Source organism: Dermacentor albipictus, chromosome 3, assembly GCF_038994185.2.
Source record: "Dermacentor albipictus isolate Rhodes 1998 colony chromosome 3, USDA_Dalb.pri_finalv2, whole genome shotgun sequence".
Classification (NCBI taxonomy): Eukaryota; Metazoa; Arthropoda; class Arachnida; order Ixodida; family Ixodidae; genus Dermacentor; species Dermacentor albipictus.
Window position 1 is genome coordinate 193,530,082 of NC_091823.1, and position 17,416 is coordinate 193,547,497.

At 47.7% G+C, this 17,416-nt stretch overlaps 1 protein-coding gene and 1 pseudogene across 5 annotated transcripts in view; both read left to right on the forward strand.

The window, feature by feature from the left end:
- LOC139057689 (transmembrane protein 117-like) overlaps positions 1-17,416 on the forward strand; it is a 253,762-nt gene that overhangs the window by 117,877 nt on the left and 118,469 nt on the right. For all 5 annotated transcript variants that reach the window (XM_070536417.1, XM_070536419.1, XM_070536416.1 and 2 more), the window contains 2 exons: positions 4,353-4,588; positions 6,686-6,946. In XM_070536417.1, the coding sequence (XP_070392518.1) occupies positions 4,353-4,588; positions 6,686-6,946 (497 nt within the window). The remainder of the gene's footprint in view (positions 1-4,352; positions 4,589-6,685; positions 6,947-17,416) is intronic.
- Positions 7,876-10,039, forward strand: LOC135914289 (uncharacterized; annotated as a pseudogene).

Sequence of the window (17,416 nt, forward strand, 5' to 3'; positions counted from 1 at the left end):
CCCGTTTTTCTTGAAGTGCCTGGCCCACCGTTAATAATCCCTGGTATCGTTGGAAAAAAATTTTTCAGGCCCACCTCGAAGCGGCCGGCGGTGGCGACTGGACGGACGCGCGACGAGCGTCCGCGCTCGTCAGCGCTCTCGGGCGTGAGGGACAACGGAAGTACTTTGCAGACGAGGAGCAGGAAGCAGCAAGGCAGTTAACCAGCGCAGCGTCAGCTTCAAGCGAAGCAGCAAGGCAGTCGATCGGCGCAGCGTCAACGTCAAGTGATGCGGTCCCGCCAGCGTCAGTTTCCGAGACTCTTGCAGCGGCTTGACCGGCTGTTCGCCGCGTCAACAAATGTCCTGGCGGAACGGCACGAATTCACCAGTCGAAAGCAGTTCGAGGGAGAAGGATTCCTGGAATTCGTGACCGCATCGAAGGAGAAGGCGGTACAGTGCAACTTCGGCACAAGCTATGACGAGCGCGTCCGAGACCAAATCTTACATGGGGTAACGAACGTCAGCGTTCGCGAAAAGTTGCTGGCTCATGGCGAAACCCTGTCCCTGGACAAGGCAGAAGAAATTGGACGCTCGTTAGAAGCCTTGCATCGAGCGAACTGCGCGTTCGGCTCCGAAAATGTAAGAAGAATTGAGGCATCTCAACTTGGCGTTCCGTCGACGAGCCAAGATGGCCGACTTCTTCCGAGATGCCGCCAAGATGTCCGACTTCTTCCGAGAAGCCGCCAAGATGTCCGACTTCTTCCGAGAAGCCGCCAAGATGTCCGACTTCCGAGAAGCCGCCAAGATGTCCGACTTCTTCCGAGAAGCCGCCAAGATGTCCGACTTCTTCCGAGAAGCCGCCAAGATGTCCGACTTCTTTCGAGAAGCCGCCAAGATGTCCGACTTCTTTCGAGAAGCCGTCAAGACGACGGACTTCTTTCGAGAAGCCGCCAAGACGACGGACTTCTTCGAGAAGCCGCCAAGACGACGGACTTCTTTCGAGAAGCCGCCAAGAGGGCCGACATTTCGCACATGGCTCCTCCGGGAACCGTGGTGCATGCGATCGGTGTGGCAGCACGAAACATATTGCCACATACAGGAATTGTCCCGCAAGGAACCGGCGGTGCAACGCCTGCCACACGTTGGGCCATTTTGCATCAGTATGCCGAAAAATCCGTACTGTTCAGCACGTCTCTTCCGCAGAGACGCTGTCTTCAACTTCCGCAGGACAGCCGTCCGCGTCTGTCTTGACGGTGAGCACTTTGGAAGCTAAAAGGGATTTCCAAGTTCCGGTCGTAGTTAACGTCGTCTCCATGCGACTGCCGGTGGATACGGGAGCGTCTGTCTCATTGATGACGGTCGAAGATATTGGAAAGCACTTTGGTCGACAGCTCAGACTGTCACAAACAACAGTGGACTTGAAAAATTTCTCCAAGCAACGCATCGACATTCAAGGCCTGTTTCAAGCCACTGTCCAGCTTTTTCAAAGGTCATGCTCCGTCACGTTCCACGTAACGACTACAGGAACATCACTGCTGGGTTTAGACGCCATCCAACGTTTGGGCAAGCAGATCGACGGTACGTCGCTGACATGTCGTCTACCATCACTTCCTTCAGTACAGAGCCCCACAGGTGTGCCTCCGGGTTATGATCACCTCTCCAGTGACGAGTTCGGTCTCGTCAACAACTTTGTGCACCGAATTCATCGGCAGCAAGATGGGAAACCAGTATCTTCAAAGTTGCGCCGACTACCCCTGGCTCTCCGTGACCAGGTCACAAATGAATTGCGACGTCTCAAGGACTGCGACGTCATCGAGCGCGTCGAGGTTTCTGAGTGGGTGTCTCCACTCGTGGTTGTGCGCAAGAAGGATGGAACCATGCGGCTCTGTGTAGATCTACGGGAACAGGACAGTCTCGTGTCTCACGTTAAAGAAAGGGTCTTGCAGAAACAGTGGCAAACTAAGCAGTGTATAGACAAACGTAGAGGTGCTCAGGCAACTCGTATCAAGGTGGGCGACACCGTCAGAATAAGATTTAAGAGGAAAGGATTTTTTAAGTACAGTAAACCTCGTAAGGTCAAGGCCCAGATAGGACCATCTACTTTTCTACTCAGTGATGGGAAGACGTGGCATGTGTCTAAGTTAACTCTAGTGATAAAGAATTCAGCAGATAGTACATTGTGTACAAGCGACAAAGATTTTTTGTACTCGTATTCAAACCTCGATAGTCATTCCGATGACTCGTCTGTAGTGACATCGTCTTCTCATAAGCATCAGTTAAGTAGCTTGTCTGACTGTATCACTTCCGAGTCTACGCAGTCAGCAGTCGTCTCGGATTCCGTGGGGGAATCGGTAGCATCCCAGGACTTGTTGGGACTTCGAGAGGAGCTTCCTGGGCAACCCTCTCCAGCTTTGAGCGACAACCACATTCAACTTTCCAACCAGGGGGAGGAAAATAGTAGTGGGACGACTGGGTCTTTAAAGTCGACCGATACGCGTCGCAACCCCCAAAGTTCTTCTGAGGTACGCACGCGTCCTCATCGTGACAGAAAACGGCCTCCGTGGCTCGATGATTTTGTTTATGTAGTGTAGAGCGCATTGCCGTCTTCGAAATGCCACGGCTAGGGGCCTCGCTGCGACATTTAGGAGACAGTCCACATGTTTCATTAACACAGGTATAAAGTGCTCCTTGTTGCGGTGCAGCGAGTTTTGTGCCGTGTTCCTTGTCCGACTTTGTTTGAGTGACTGCCTGTGTTTTGGTGCCCAAGACTGGTGCGCGTGTATGTGAACTTGGGTGGGGACGGATTGAATTTGTTGTGGACTTAAGTGCGCGTCTTGTGTGCGCGTTTCACTGTATGTTTACTTTGTTTCCAGGGGGGATGATGTAGTATAGTGTCGCCCCCTGTCAGATCTATGTGTCATCGCACATGTATGTTTTGTAGTTGTTTAGCTAGATGGCGCACCCCCCTTCTGTCATGTGACGAACATTGGACCAATCGGGAGGTGTGATCTGGCGTGTGAAGCCTTTTTAAGAATAAACGGCCGAGGGTTGCTCGAGTCTTCGTTCCGGTTTTCATCGGGAGCAGTTCGCTCCGAGTCTCCTTCACTGCGCCGGCGTTAGCCGCGCGTTCGCTGGTCGGGGCCCCCCGCTTGCCTGCCGCTGCCGACACAACAACCGTGGACACTGCATGCTGCTGCTGTCTCGCTGAATAGCTCGTGCTCTGCTGCGGGATGGTGGCGCCATCTAGAAGCAATGGCTCACACTACTTCACCCACAGTACTGGAAGGTGGAGGAGAGAAGCCAACCTGCACATGCTGGTCGTCAGCCACTGGTGGAGGAGGCGAGGAGGCATGGAGAGCCGCAATGAGACGGGAAGGAGGGAACCAGAGGAGATGGCCTCTCGTTGTGCATTTGTTGCGCCGCCTGGCAAAAGCATGGACAGTCGCATCTGCACCTCCTAAGGGAGGTCGGGTACCGCAAATAAATAATGCAAAAAGTCAGCTTGCTTCTTCCAACTCTTATAACACTGGGTGTATCAGAAGGTGCATTGCATTGCAGAGCTCCTCGTTCAGGGCATCCTTGAGCCAGATAAGGTACATGTAAACATTGCCTCGTGAGGGGTCGGATCGCATACGGCAGACATTGCCAGCTCCTGACTAAAAGCTTACCATTATCATTGAAAAAGATGTACAATCAGTGCATTTTACCAGTGCTGACATATGGGGCAGAGACAGATTGACAAAGAAGCTTGAGAACAAGTCAAGGACCGCGCAAAGTGCGATGGAACGAAGATTGCTAGGCATAACGTTAAAGAGACAGAAAGAGAGTGGTTTGGATCAGAGAGCAAACGGGTATAGACGATATCCTAATTGACATCAAGAGGGAAAAATGGAGCTGGCCAGGTCATGTAATGCGCCAGTTAGATAACTGTCGGACCATTAGGGTTACAGAATGGGTACCAAGAGAAGGAAAATGCAATCGAGGATGACAAAAGACTAGGTGGAGTGATGAAATTAGGAAATTCGCGGGCGCTAGTTGGAATCCGTTGGCACAGGACAGGGGTAATTGGAGATCGTAGGGAGAGGCCTTCGTTTTGCAGTAGACATAAAACAGGCTGCTGCTGCTGCTGCTGCTGCTGCTGCTGCTGACGATGATGATAAACACTGCCTCGTAAACTTCACTGTATATAAATACCAACAGGGCATGTTTGATCTGCTGCATTTGTTTTTTTAGTATTTTTCACCGGGTTTTAGTATTTTTTGGGCTTTCAGCATTGTGTTTTTCAACTTGTAGGTTGGCAGGTCCAGGTAAATGTGTGCATGGCTGGTGCACACATGTGGCATTGCAAGCTCCTGTGTCTCCCCTTGGTGCAGGCAACCTGTTTCGGCTGAAGATGTTCCGCGAGGAGCAAGGCACCTGGATGATAATGCTGCTGACAGTGCTGGTGTTTGTCTACATGCTTTCGCTAGTGTACAATGCACTGCTTCTCAGTGGCCACCCACGCCCCGACCAGTTTCGTATCAACGCACTCATGGGGGTCACCAATGCCAGCTTCATGAAAGTGGCCGCCTGTGGAACTTGGCTCGGTGACTTCCTCACTGCATGGATGGCAAGTTCATTGCTCCTGCAACATTAAAGATATAAATTTGTGATAATAAGAAATCAATAATTTGATAACATTTCGTCCAATTGGGAAGTATATCTATCTTAGAAACACAACAGAATGCCTACCCCCTTTGACAACACCATTTTGGTCAGTGTTATTTTGTTGTGTTTCTAATATGAATTGTGATAGAACTACCTTGAACCTCTGTCTATGATAAGTTCTTAGAAATTGCTGTTACAGGGTGGGAATTTCAGGAAACCGTAATTTTTTTAATCTAACACGCACTTTTTTTCTCATAAAATGGGTCCGAAAATTGTATGCGCGTTAGAACCGAGTACGACCATAAATCCGTGTTACCATATCGCCATCGGCATTTCAAAATGGCCACCTTGTACGCGCTTCGAGCCTAGCTGCCGTAGCTTTCTTCATGTGCTGTAGTACGTGTGCTTAGGCAATGCTTCCCTTGGCGTAGGTTACTGCACCGTCCGTCTTCCCGTTTTCTGCATTTGCTCTATCAGCGTGGAAGTGCCGACTGCAAAGACATGCCGAGTTCATCACGATGCCACAACTATAAGGAAAGTGATCACATGTGCGGAGACGGACGGAAATCGGGCCACATCGCTGGCGTTTGGAGTTCCAGAAACTTGCATGCAGGAGAGGCGTTCTACACCAGTGGCTGCTACATACCGCACGGTCACTATTTTGAAAGTGATCTGCGATGGAGACAAGTCTACGCATCTAGGCGCACCGTGCTGTGTTCTCATCGCTTAATTCGTGTCGAAGCGAGGAGCTGCATAAATGTCAATTCTCTCGCTCCTGCAACCGCACTTCCTCACTCCAGCATTTAAAGAGTTTCCGCGGTCATTGAGTGAGACATGTTCATGTTTGCTTGTGCGCGCGTAACACCGTGCTTGTTCATTTAGTTAGTAAGCGAATGTTTGAAAGTTTATAGGGCCGATAAAACTACTATCCTTACTTTTTGTTTAGATGTCTACTAATTTGCTATCGTAATCGATGCTTTGACTTTCAGGCGAAACTTCGACTTTTTTTCTTTATCGCGACTTCAGTACATTGGGAATAAATCTCATTTTTTCCAAATGAGAGGAAGTTGCATTTCTGTATGAAAGAATGAGGTGCACGGTACTGTAAAAACATTTCTTTTTTTAGGTCACAGCAAACGGTTGCCCGTTACAATCAAGGGCGGTTTTTTTCTTTCTTTCTTTTTTTGGTCACAGAAAATGGTTGCTCATTACAATTGAGGGTGCATTAGAAACGAGTAAATACAGTAATTTGGCTAGTCTTGGGCATGGCTTGGCTTAAAGCGTGTTCATGTTTACTGACACATAGTACTACAAGCAATGAAGAAAACAGAAATAGAAAATATGAAAGCAGTACATGACGATAGTGGAAGTTTTCGTCCCTCCTGCTTTACCAACATGCCAATACTGCCCACAACTGATGTAACTGCACAACCTAGCATGAGTATTTACTTATGGTTAAGGGAAAATCTTCTTGCACAGTAAACAAGAAAAAGCAGGCTGTTATTTCCTGTTGCATCTAAAACTGCAGACTATCTAGAATTAGAGAATAGAGAATTAAAAAATCGAATTAGAGAATAAATTCAACAGAAATGCCGTAAGATCTTATTCTAAATAAGAATTTAGAGCATTTCTGTAGAATTTATAGCAGCGAGAACCTTTCTATTGTTGTGTTATTTTTGTTTTATAAGTCATGTATTTTATCGAGCTTATGTAACACTGTGTATTCCCCCCTGAAATAATGCCTACGGGCACTGTAGGTGCTTGAAGTCAATCAATAAATAAATAAAAACAGAAACGCACTCAATGCAGGCTATTGTGAGAGACGAAACAAGTGTCATAAATGTGCGTTCGAAGTGTCCTGAAGGTTTGAGAGAAATGCCGATTCATAGCGTGTACTTTTTGGCATTTTTCTACTCGGGAACATAGCGCTACCCCAGGTAATTGTGAGGCTCCGTGGTCGAGATCTTATGTAAAACCATGTTATGTCATTTTTTGCATGCTGTCTAATTACAGCATACGTAAACGTCAATGAAAAGAGTGGTGCCTGCTGCTGCCACAGGTGACGGACATGATGCTCCAGGATGAGCTGTACCCCGGCTGGGCACCTGCCCTTCGTGCATTCTGGCAAAGCCACGGTCGCACTCGCATCACTGTCTTCTGGGCTGTGTCGCTGCTGCTGTCGGCGGTCGTGGTCAGCCTCATTGTCAGCGACCGCATTTCCTGGGACTACCTGAACCGCGAGTTCGTGGCCACCACTGAGCTGTCCCGTGCTTTCCTTGCCTCCTTCATCCTCGTCATGGACCTGCTCATCGTCATGCAGGTACGGTTTCATTGATTGTCATCCTGGGCTGTGCATGAAAGAACATTTCAGAGGATCCCATCACGTGGGATTCCTCAGTGAAATCTACTACGATGGCTATTATGCAGTCAACATCCATTAATTTAAATAAACCCTTGCAGGACTGCTACTTCCGGTCGAATCACCCAAAGGTCGAATTAACAAATGGCAGCAGTGTGAACAGATGCAAATCTTTTTTTATTCTTGAAAGCGGTCTGTCATCACTGATAGACTAATTCAGAGTACAGTAGACTTGCATTAATTTGACTCCGGTTAAGTTGATCTTTTGGTTATTTCGATTCCAACCGAGGGTCACGGCCAGTGCCCATGCATTGTATTGCATTTTAATCCTAAAATTGGCATTCGCCAGATAATTCGAGCTTGACCAGTTAGCACGCACATGCCTGACCCCAATAGTGACCCCTTTAGTGGCATTGTCTGTCCTGGTGGAGCTTGGGAAACAGTGAATGCATTGAACACACGTCATCACTCGTCGAAAACACCTATTTTCGGCCCGCCCTAGGAAGATTTTCAAGCAATAACCGTAGCTGACAATGTCTGATTATGGTATTTGCCTAATCCTAATGTGCGTCTTTCCAGATTTTTTTAAAAAGAAAATTGGGTTGCGAATTGTCTGCGCAGTGCAATCGGGCACAATACGAAAACCACCTTCATAATGGTCTTATGCTTTTCCACTGTATTGTAGGGTGTATTGTACAATGTATAGTACGATGTATTGCAGCGGAGCTGACATTAAAAACCATGTGGCGAAGCTGACTGTAGGAAACCTGCCACCTTTGTGCACCAAGTTTTCTCACTAAAGAATCGGATACTTGTTTGCTTTCCCCTTTGCTTAAGTGCTTTAATGTCATTCCTTTGTTAGTTTTTTTTTTACTTCGGACACACTGAAAATGGGTGTGCATTTGATTCGGGGGCGTGTTGGGATAGGGCAAAGACTGCCAGATGAATCAGCAGTATGTATTGGCATTTCTTCTAAATGTTGTTTAAGTCAGCCCGGCTGATTATTTGATTGATCTTGCCAGTCCCATCAGTGTCAAATTAAGGGAAGTTGACTCCATTACAATAACTGTGCATGTTGTCATTATTTAGTAGTACACACAGCTCACTACTATCGTTAGTGCTGACGAAATCATCAAAAGAGACATTGTCTAGGGTACAGCGCAAATCGTCGTCACCACTGCAGGGCAGGCTGCCATTGTCACAGTCATCCAGGGAACCAGTAGCACACCGTCTGCTGAATTTCTTATGTTTTCAAGCTTTTAGTAACCGTTGCGTGCATGAGGAGTTACCAGTGGTGATTGAATTTACCCAATCGACACGCATTTGCATTCAGACTAAATGAGTTTTCTTTCCATATGTGTGCTTTTGCACTGAGATGCTCCAGTGCAGTCATGTTAAGCGATAAGCCAAATTAACCAAGGTCGAATTAACTGTACTGTGTCTTGCTGCTGAGCACGAAGTCATGGACTTGATTGAATGGCAGAAGGCAAAAGTATAAAGAGTGCGTTAGTTGAAATTAATCTATTTCATTTTCTCTGCATTGTTATTGAACAGTAAGCCTGGTAAAAATTCAATGTAATGTTCTCACATATACTGTAAGCTAATGCAGGACATTTGTCTGCTTTAGGCAATCTGTTATCTGTTTTGTACTTGCCGCATTGACGTTGTGATTGTGGGGGCCATATTTAGATGTTGAAGTGCAAGATGCCCCTTTACAAAAATTTAGGTGCACAAGGGATCCCAGCTGGCCAGAATAAATCCAGAGGCTGCCACCATGGCATCTCTCATAGACCCAGTGTTGCCCTGGAGCACTGATTGAATGTTTGTATTGCAGGCTTTATCATAATCATCATTACAGCCTATTTTGTGCCTGCTGCAGGGCAAAGGCACAAAATAGTTGCATTAAATTAGTACTCCTGTCAGTTGACTCTGCTCTGTGCCTGTGGTCTTGTGCTGTCCTCGACTGCATTTTAACGCGATAGCGCTAAGGAGCTCGTGTCGCAGAAAAGCCGGTGTCGTCGGGTGTCGGCGTTGGCGGCGTTGACCGTGAGCGATAAATTCGACGAGCTTAAGGCAGAACTGAGGGAGGAACAGGAGAAGCAGGTAGCACTGCAGGCGAAAGTTGACAATTTTGTCAAGGTGGAGGCGGCCCAGGCCGCGCAGTTAGTAAGGACCGTGGCCGAGCTGGAGGCAGAAAAAGAAAGGAGCGCTGAACTGGAAAGGCGGCTCGACGCGCTGGAGACGCGGGCAGCGGAGAAGGTCGAGTCAGGTCAACAAAGTGTTGGCAAAAACTCGGAAAGTAGGGTAAACCCTACAGGCGAAGTGGGAGGCAGGGAGCCAAAGCAAGCCGTCGTCAGCTCGCCGCCGGTGAAACGGCGTAGTTATAGTGAAGCTGCACAACGCGCCCCGAGTGAGACGACGCTGCAGTCACAGGGGCGCCAGCGGGCGCAAAGGGAGGGGCAGCAGGCACAGGCTGCAGTCTAACGGTTTGCACGTAGAAGGGTCCTGGTGATAGGGGACTCCAATGTGGGGAGGGCCGAACAGGGCGTGATGGCAAGAGTGAAGGCGGACGGGCGAGTACAGGTGGAGGTGCAAGCGGGCAAGGGTATGGCGGAAGCAATGACCAAGGCGCGGGAAGTAGTTGGGGTCAGCACGGAGAGCGACAGCTTGGTCATTATGCATTCTGGGCTCAATGACGTGCTTAAGGGGAGAAGCCAGGACCTTGAGAGGCACATTGAGACTGGGCTGAGTAAGCTTAGAGAGGCCTCCGGGAGGGTGCATGTGACCATATGCACTATCCCAGAGGTCCAGGGCCAGGCTTACCAGGTAGAAAGGAGGGTGGTTGAAGCCAATCGGGTCATTAGGAGTCTGAGCGGACGACGCGGGTACAGCGTGATGGAGGTCAACAGAGACGTGTACGGAACCGGCTTCCGGCCTTTCGTGCAGGATGGTATTCACTACAGTGGTGCCACTGGCAAAAGGATAGGGGGCAGGATGGGTCGCCAGGCAACAGCTTTTTTAGAGGGACCCAGAGCCCTGAAAGAAGCAGTGTAGGCGTGGACGATTCGAGGCAGGAGCCGCAAACACGCGAACATCGGCACTGTAGGAGAGGTGATAGGAATAAGCGCAAGAGCCAAATTAAGTCAGACATAGGGTTCATTAACATGCAAGGTGGCAGAAATAGGCTAAAATGGGAGGAAATCGAAGAACAACTAAGGCAGGAGAACTTAATGGTTTATGGGTTTGTAGAGACACATCTTAGGGACATGGAACAACCGCCCTGTAACCCTGATTATGCATGGGAATACTGCAACAGATTGCAGGGTAGCAGAAAGGGTGGGGGAATTGGAGCATTCATTCATAAAAATACAAATTGGCAAAGGGTCAAACAGGAATGCAAGGAGCATTTATGGCTAGAAGGAAAAGTAGCAGGGGCGAAAACACTTCTAGGCTTTGTATACCTTTGGACAGGGTCAAATGCTAAAGAGGAAAACAAAAAAATGTTGGACTGTATAGCAGCGGACATCAATGAGCTGGGAAAAGGATGTGAAGTAATTGTATTAGGAGACATGAATGCGCATGTTGAAGATATGGATGGGCACACAGACTCCACAGGTAACATGCTGCTGGATATGTGTGAGAGGCTTAACTTAGTTGTCTGTAACTCTACTGAAAAGTGTGACGGGACCATAACATGGGAGGTAGGGGGTCGACACTCGACAATAGATTATGCGTTAATGTCACATAGGATGTACGATAGATTAGGAGCCATGATTATAGATGAACAGGGCTCCAGAAGTATAGGTAGCGACCACAAACGTATCAAGTTGAGTTTTAAGAGGGAAACTAAAACACGAACGACGCGCGAGGAAACGCCAGATGTGATCTTTTACTCAGAAGACGAAGTGGAAATAGCGGCCAAACAAATTGAAGAGGAAATATCAGAGGGTACTGAAACTGATTGGACTTACCCAAAGTTAATGAGACTATTTGAGCGTGAGCTAGGTAAGGCGCGAGTCAGGAAAACAAGGCAAGGGATACGAAAACTCAAGAGCTGGTGGGATGAAGAGGTTAAGAAGGCCATAAAAAAACGTCAGGAAGCCTCCAGGGAACACAGGTATTCCAAAAGTAAGGGAGAACCTGAAGCAGAAGTAGAGAGGAAATGGGTAAACTACATAAAATGCAAAAGGGAAGCATCTTATTTGATCAACGAGAAAATCAAGACAAAAGGGTCCCAATGGATGTCAAAAATAAGCAATAAAAAAGATAAACAGGCAGCTAGGAAATTCTGGCAACATCTGAACTCCTTGGGTAATAGGAAAAGCCTAGAGCACAGGTATATAGTAACAGCTCAAGGTACTCGGTGAGAAGGAGAGGGGGCAATGGAGCATATAGGAACCATGATGAGGGAAAAATTTACAAAACAGACAAATGGTACATGCAGTACGTCGGAGAGGGATAGCCCGGTCAACCCACTGCTTTCGATTGGACGAAAAGAGTGGGAAAGGGCGGAGAAGAGGGTACCAAGTAGCACATCGGCAGGCCCCGATGGTATTCCAATTATGTTAATAAAGAAATTGGGCCCGAAATCTAAGAAAGCATTGAGGGAGGTGGTGAGCAAAATGCTAGTGGATGGTAAAGTACCTGACGAATGGAGGCTAAGTAGGATGAGAATGATATATAAGGGAAAGGGGGACAAAGCTGACATAAATAACTACCGGCCTATAACAGTGACGTCAGTGGTTTACAGGGTGGTTATGCAGATTATAAAGGACAGACTGCAGGCATGGGTAGAGAACGAGGGTACTTGGAGAGCTACAAAATGGGTTCCGGAAGCATAGGAGGCTAGAAGACAATCTGTTCTCGCTAACACAGTGCATTGAAATAGCTGAAAAGGAACACAGACCCCTATGGCTGGCTTTTTTGGACATCAAGGGAGCCTATGACAGTGTACTTCAAGAGGGCTTGTGGGGCATTCTGGAAACTTTAGGAATGCAAGATGGAGTAACCAATTTCTTAAAAGATATCTATAAAGGTAACCGGGTGATTATACAATGGGAAAAGCAGGTTTCGGAGCCTGTAATGATTCGGCGGGGCTTAGGCAGGGGTGCCCATTGTCGCCTCTGATGTTTATGCTGTACCTACAAGGTCTAGAGGCCAAAATACAGCAAAGCGGACTCGGCTTCAACCTATCATTTCTCAAGCAAGGAAAATTGATTGAACAGTCATTACCAGGACTGATGTACGCGGATGATATTGTATTAATGGCTGACAATGCAGAAGATCTGCAGGAATTGATGGACATATGTGGTACAGAAGGAGACAGATTAGGCTTGAAGTTTAGCAAAGAAAAATCAGCAGTCATGATTTTTAATGATAACAGTTGCGGCGAGCATAAGATACAGGAGGCCACGCTGGAGATAGTCGATAAATACAAGTACCTTGGGGTGTGGATAAATAATGGCATTGAGTATCTGACAGAGTACGAAAAATATCTAACGACTAAAGGTAACAGAAGTGCAGCGATTATGAAGAGTAGGGCACTGTGGAACTACAATAGGTACGAGGTAGTACGAGGGATATGGAAGGGGGTAATGGTACCAGGCCTGACTTTTGCCAATGCGGTTCAATGTATTAGAACAGAGACCCGGCAACAGTTGGAAATTAGGCAACGTGGGGTGGGTAGGCTCGCTCTGGGAGCACATGGCAAGACACCAAATCTTGGAGTGCAGGGGGATCTGGGATGGTCTTCTTTCGAGGGCAGAGAGGCTAGTAGCAAGATAGCCTTTGAGGAGCGATTGAGAAAAATGGGGGAAATTCGGTGGGCTAGGAAGGTTTTCAGTTACTTATACACGAGGAATGTTGACACGAGGTGGAGGAAGCGAACTAGAAAATTGACAAGCAAATACTTGGGCAGTAGCGGGGGAACAAGTAAGGAATCATCTGTCAAGAAAAAGGTTAAGGAGGCAGAGAGGGGTATGTGGAGTACAGAGATGCAAACCAAATCGGCATTGGAGACATACAGGACGTTTAAGCAAGAAATAGCCAAAGAAAATATTTACGATAACTCTAAGGGAAGCTCATTGTTGTTCGAAGCCAGGACAGGTGTACTGAGGACTAAAACGTACCGAGCCAGATACCAGGAGATAGATTTGGTATGCGAGGCGTGTAGAGAGGAGGAGGAAACGGCGGAACACCTGATACTTGCTTGTAAACAACTTCACCCTGCAGTTCAATCTAACGGGGAACTATTCAAAGCCTTGGGTTTCAAAGACAGTGAAAGTAGAATAGACTTTGAACAGGTAGAAATAACTAAACGGAGGCTATCTGATTGGTGGACAATATCAACGCAAAAGTAAAGGAGTAAATACATAGGTATGCATGCATATAGAACGATTAAAGGCTAGGTGGCGCGCGTCGCCGCCGCCCGATTCAAAGGGTTGAGCCACAATCATCCATCCATCCATCCAAATCATGGCAGGCACTTCATAAATAAAAAGCAACTTCCAAGATGGGCTGGGTGGGAATCGAACCAGGGTCTCCGGAGTGTGAGACGGAGACGCTACCACTCAGCCACGAGTTCTTTTTTTTTTTTCTTTATTGCCTACTTCAACACGTCAGTTTACAAAATCAGTCCGCGCGAAGAACACAACACGTATGTTAAAAATACGTCACCCTCACTTGGGGTTACGTGATGAGATTAAAATTCACGCATGTGTAGCAAAGCTTCCATTCTTGGAAGCCACTCAGGCACTGGGTCTTGTATCTTGTATCCTTCAATAGCTCTGCTAACAGATTCACAAAAATACTGTCTTATGGGCCTGGCATCAATGTCTGCGTGGCTGACCGCCATCCTGGATCGCCAAATACTGTGCAGGCCCAATATCATAATCATGTCAAAAGGAATCCCGTCTTCACTCTCGACGGGCAGAAATCTAATTCCGAAAGCATCAACCGGTAAGTCTTTTTTAATCGTGCGTTGGAGAATGTCCCAAAAGAAAAAGGCTTCCCAACAATCTAAGAAAACATGTTCGATAGTTTCCGGCTTCCGGCATATGAAACAATGATTTCCCCAAGGCACAAAGAAACCCTTCGCTTCCAAATACGTCTTGACTTCAAGAGTGTTCGTATGGAGCTTAAAGAAGAAACTTTTAACTCCGCCTGGTACAGTCATTCTTTTCACACGTTTTAGAACTGACTGCCATGGACCTGCACAGTACAACGACCTGTACAACGGTACCGGAAGAAAGACCTCACACAGGTCCTTATAAAGTTTCTTTCGCGACACCACTGACAAATATTCAAACGAAAATCGCACTTGCAAGACGCGACATGCCATGTACACCTCTTTAAGGAAGCCAAAAATGCTCCCTTGCATACTCTCCGAACTAACAACCAAATTTGGCAAAACCCTGCCCAACCTAACCTGACACGCAGTTCGCAAAAAGGGGTCATTCGTGTCACGAAAAAACATAAATCGGTTAACCAACTGGCGCAGATATAGATGGGCCAAACCTAGTCCTCCAGAGCGGACGCGGTGAAACAGATTGGTGCGTCGTGTCCGCTCCCAAGTGCTTCCCCACACAAAAACCGCAAATACACGGTGCAGCTTCTGCACATTGACGCGAGAACAATGAATTGCTTGCAAGACATACCACAGCTTGGTTACAAAAAAAAGGTTACAAATTGTGGCACGCGCGAAAATAGACCAGCTGAAGCCTTTGAGCCTGTCGGCCTTCTCACGCATTTCAGCAACTTGGCATTTCCAATATGGCTCACTGTCGCGATAATTCTCCAGCGGCACTCCTAAATATTTTACTGGGGTTGCTGTCCAAGTCATGTTTGCGAAATTCGTTGGGGTTAAGGGCCAGTCGCCGTGCCAGAACCCCAAACACTTAGCCCAGTTCACAGCACTCCCGCTCACAGAACAAAAGTCTTTCACAATTTGAACCACAACACGAACGCTTTCGTAGTCAGCACAGAATACGGCAATGTCATCAGCATACGCGAGAATGCGGACCTCCGCCGCATGCAAACGAAAACAATGAACGCTGTTGCTTTCAATAACGCTCAAACAAAAAGGTTCAATATACAAACAAAAAAGCAATGGTGACAGGGGGCAACCCTGACGCACAGAGCGTTGCACTTGGATACGCGCTCCCACCCCTTTATTTACTAACAACCGCGTCGTGCATCCTCTGTACGCCATGGCTACGCCTTGGCAGATGACTGATCCAACATTAACGTGCTCTAAAACAGAGAACAAGAGGTCATGCGGCACCCTGTCGAAGGCTTTCTCTAAATCGAGCTGGAGCATTGCGATGCTTTCATGCAAAGCATCGCAACACTCGAGCACGGACCGGGCTGTGTGTATGTTGGTATATATGGTGCGACCTTTGATACCACAGGTCTGATGTGGTCCCACTAATTCTTGCATCACGGCTTGGAGTCTTTTAGCCAGAATTTTCATGAAGATCTTGTAGTCTACATTAGTCAGGGATATGGGTCGGTAAGCGGTAACCTGTCGCAGTCTAGCTTCATCTTCGCTTTTTGGTATTAAAATTGTATGGGATGTTAAAAATGAAGGAGGAAGCATATCCTTGTCATAAGCCTCATTAAACAGTGTAGCCAAAACCGGTGCTAAATCATCTTTGAATGCCTTATAAAGCGGTGCTACTAGCCCGTCTGGTCCTGGGGACTTTCCCGGGTTGAGGTCTTCTATGGCTTTCCGCACTTCTTCTGTTGAAATGGGCAGTTCTAGCCGCTCTTTCGTATCATCACTAAGCCGCGGCATTAAAGAGAGGAAACGGGCCTTGAAGTCTTCGGTTCTTACTTTGGTGTAACCAAAGAGCCCGCTGTAGTATTCATAAAAGGCCCTTTCTATATTTCCTTTGTCTACGTAGATTACACCGTTCCACTCTATTTTTGGTATGTCATTCTTGCGGGCGTGCCTTTTTTCCAAGCCGAGAGCACGTTTTGTGGGCATTTCGCCCGCTATCAGCCGCTGTGCCCTCGCCCTCACGATCGCTCCTCGATATCGCTCCGTATCTATTGCCTCTAGTTTCTGCTTGACGGTGCGCATTTCTTCGGTGCAAGTGCCTGGCTGCTTTCCTTCTTGCATTATCAAAAACTTTAGGTCATCTCTCAGCGTGTTTTCCTGCAGCCTTTGCTTTTGCTTTATAGCGCACGATCGTTCAATTGCCATCATTTTCATTGCCTGCTTAAATCTTTCCCACTTCGCTCCCAGAAGTTCGTTGTCCGCCATTGGCAGTTCGTGTATCGCCGACGTAACGCGATCCACGAAGATATCATCGTTTAGAAGCTTCTCATTAAGTTTCCAGTTTTCCCACACAAATTTGCTTTTCGTTCCTTTTCTTTTACCTACATGGAAGACAACAAGACAATGGTCACTGAACGGCACTGGTTGTACGCTGTATTCGCCGCAGTACGGTATCAGTTCAACAGATACGTACGCCCGATCCAGACGCGCGTGACTCGTTCCTTGGTAATGGGTAAACCGAACGCCAGAACCACATCCGAGACAATCACCAACATCCTCTAGATGACAGCGATCAATTATGTCACTTAAACAGGCTGTACTCGCATCTCGGTAGGGCGTCGCCCTGGTTTTGTCGCGTGCCATGCTTACGCAGTTGAAATCGCCAAGTAAGACAAGCAGACGGTCTGTGTCACAATGGTTGCCGACTGTCTCAAAAAGGTTTCGCCTCTCTTCCGTGTTAGTGTGTGCGTAAATACAGATAATACGCAATTCCACACCAGCAAGTGTGATGTCACAGACAATCCATCGACCGAAAACGCAAGTCTCAACTCTTTCCACAATCGCTCCCAGAGACTGGCGAATCAACAGCATGCAACCTGCAGAGGTACCCACGGCATGAGACACGCAAACATCATACCGACTACTGAACGAGAGCACCATTCTGTCGGTCTGGTCTTGACTCTCGATTTTGGTCTCTTGTATCGCTACAATATCCAATTCCTGCTCAGTCACGAGTCTCAGCAGCTGATTTTGCCTCCTCCTGGATGAACTCAGCCACGAGTTCGATGCTTGAAAGCGGTACAAACGCGCTTCTAGTGAAAGCGGTGTTGCCTTAAAAACGTGCCGTAGAAAGTTATGCTGCGGTGTATATCGGTAATTATGAGCATGTAACTTACAGAACTCGCATTTACACGAGTAGCGAAGTACGTTTCCGCTACATTTCTTCTGCGCTTACCGCACACGCAGAGCCATCTTGCGGCAAACACAGAAGACCCCCTCCTCTCAATATACGGCGCTGCCCCGACAGGTGGCGCGCCATGCGCGCATTGGGTAAAGCCCCTCAATTTTCCAAAAGTAGCGCCATTCTTAGATCTTTCCGCCACCCCGCTCACCCAGGCGCTTCCTCCTCCACCCCTCCTGTCGCCCCAGCC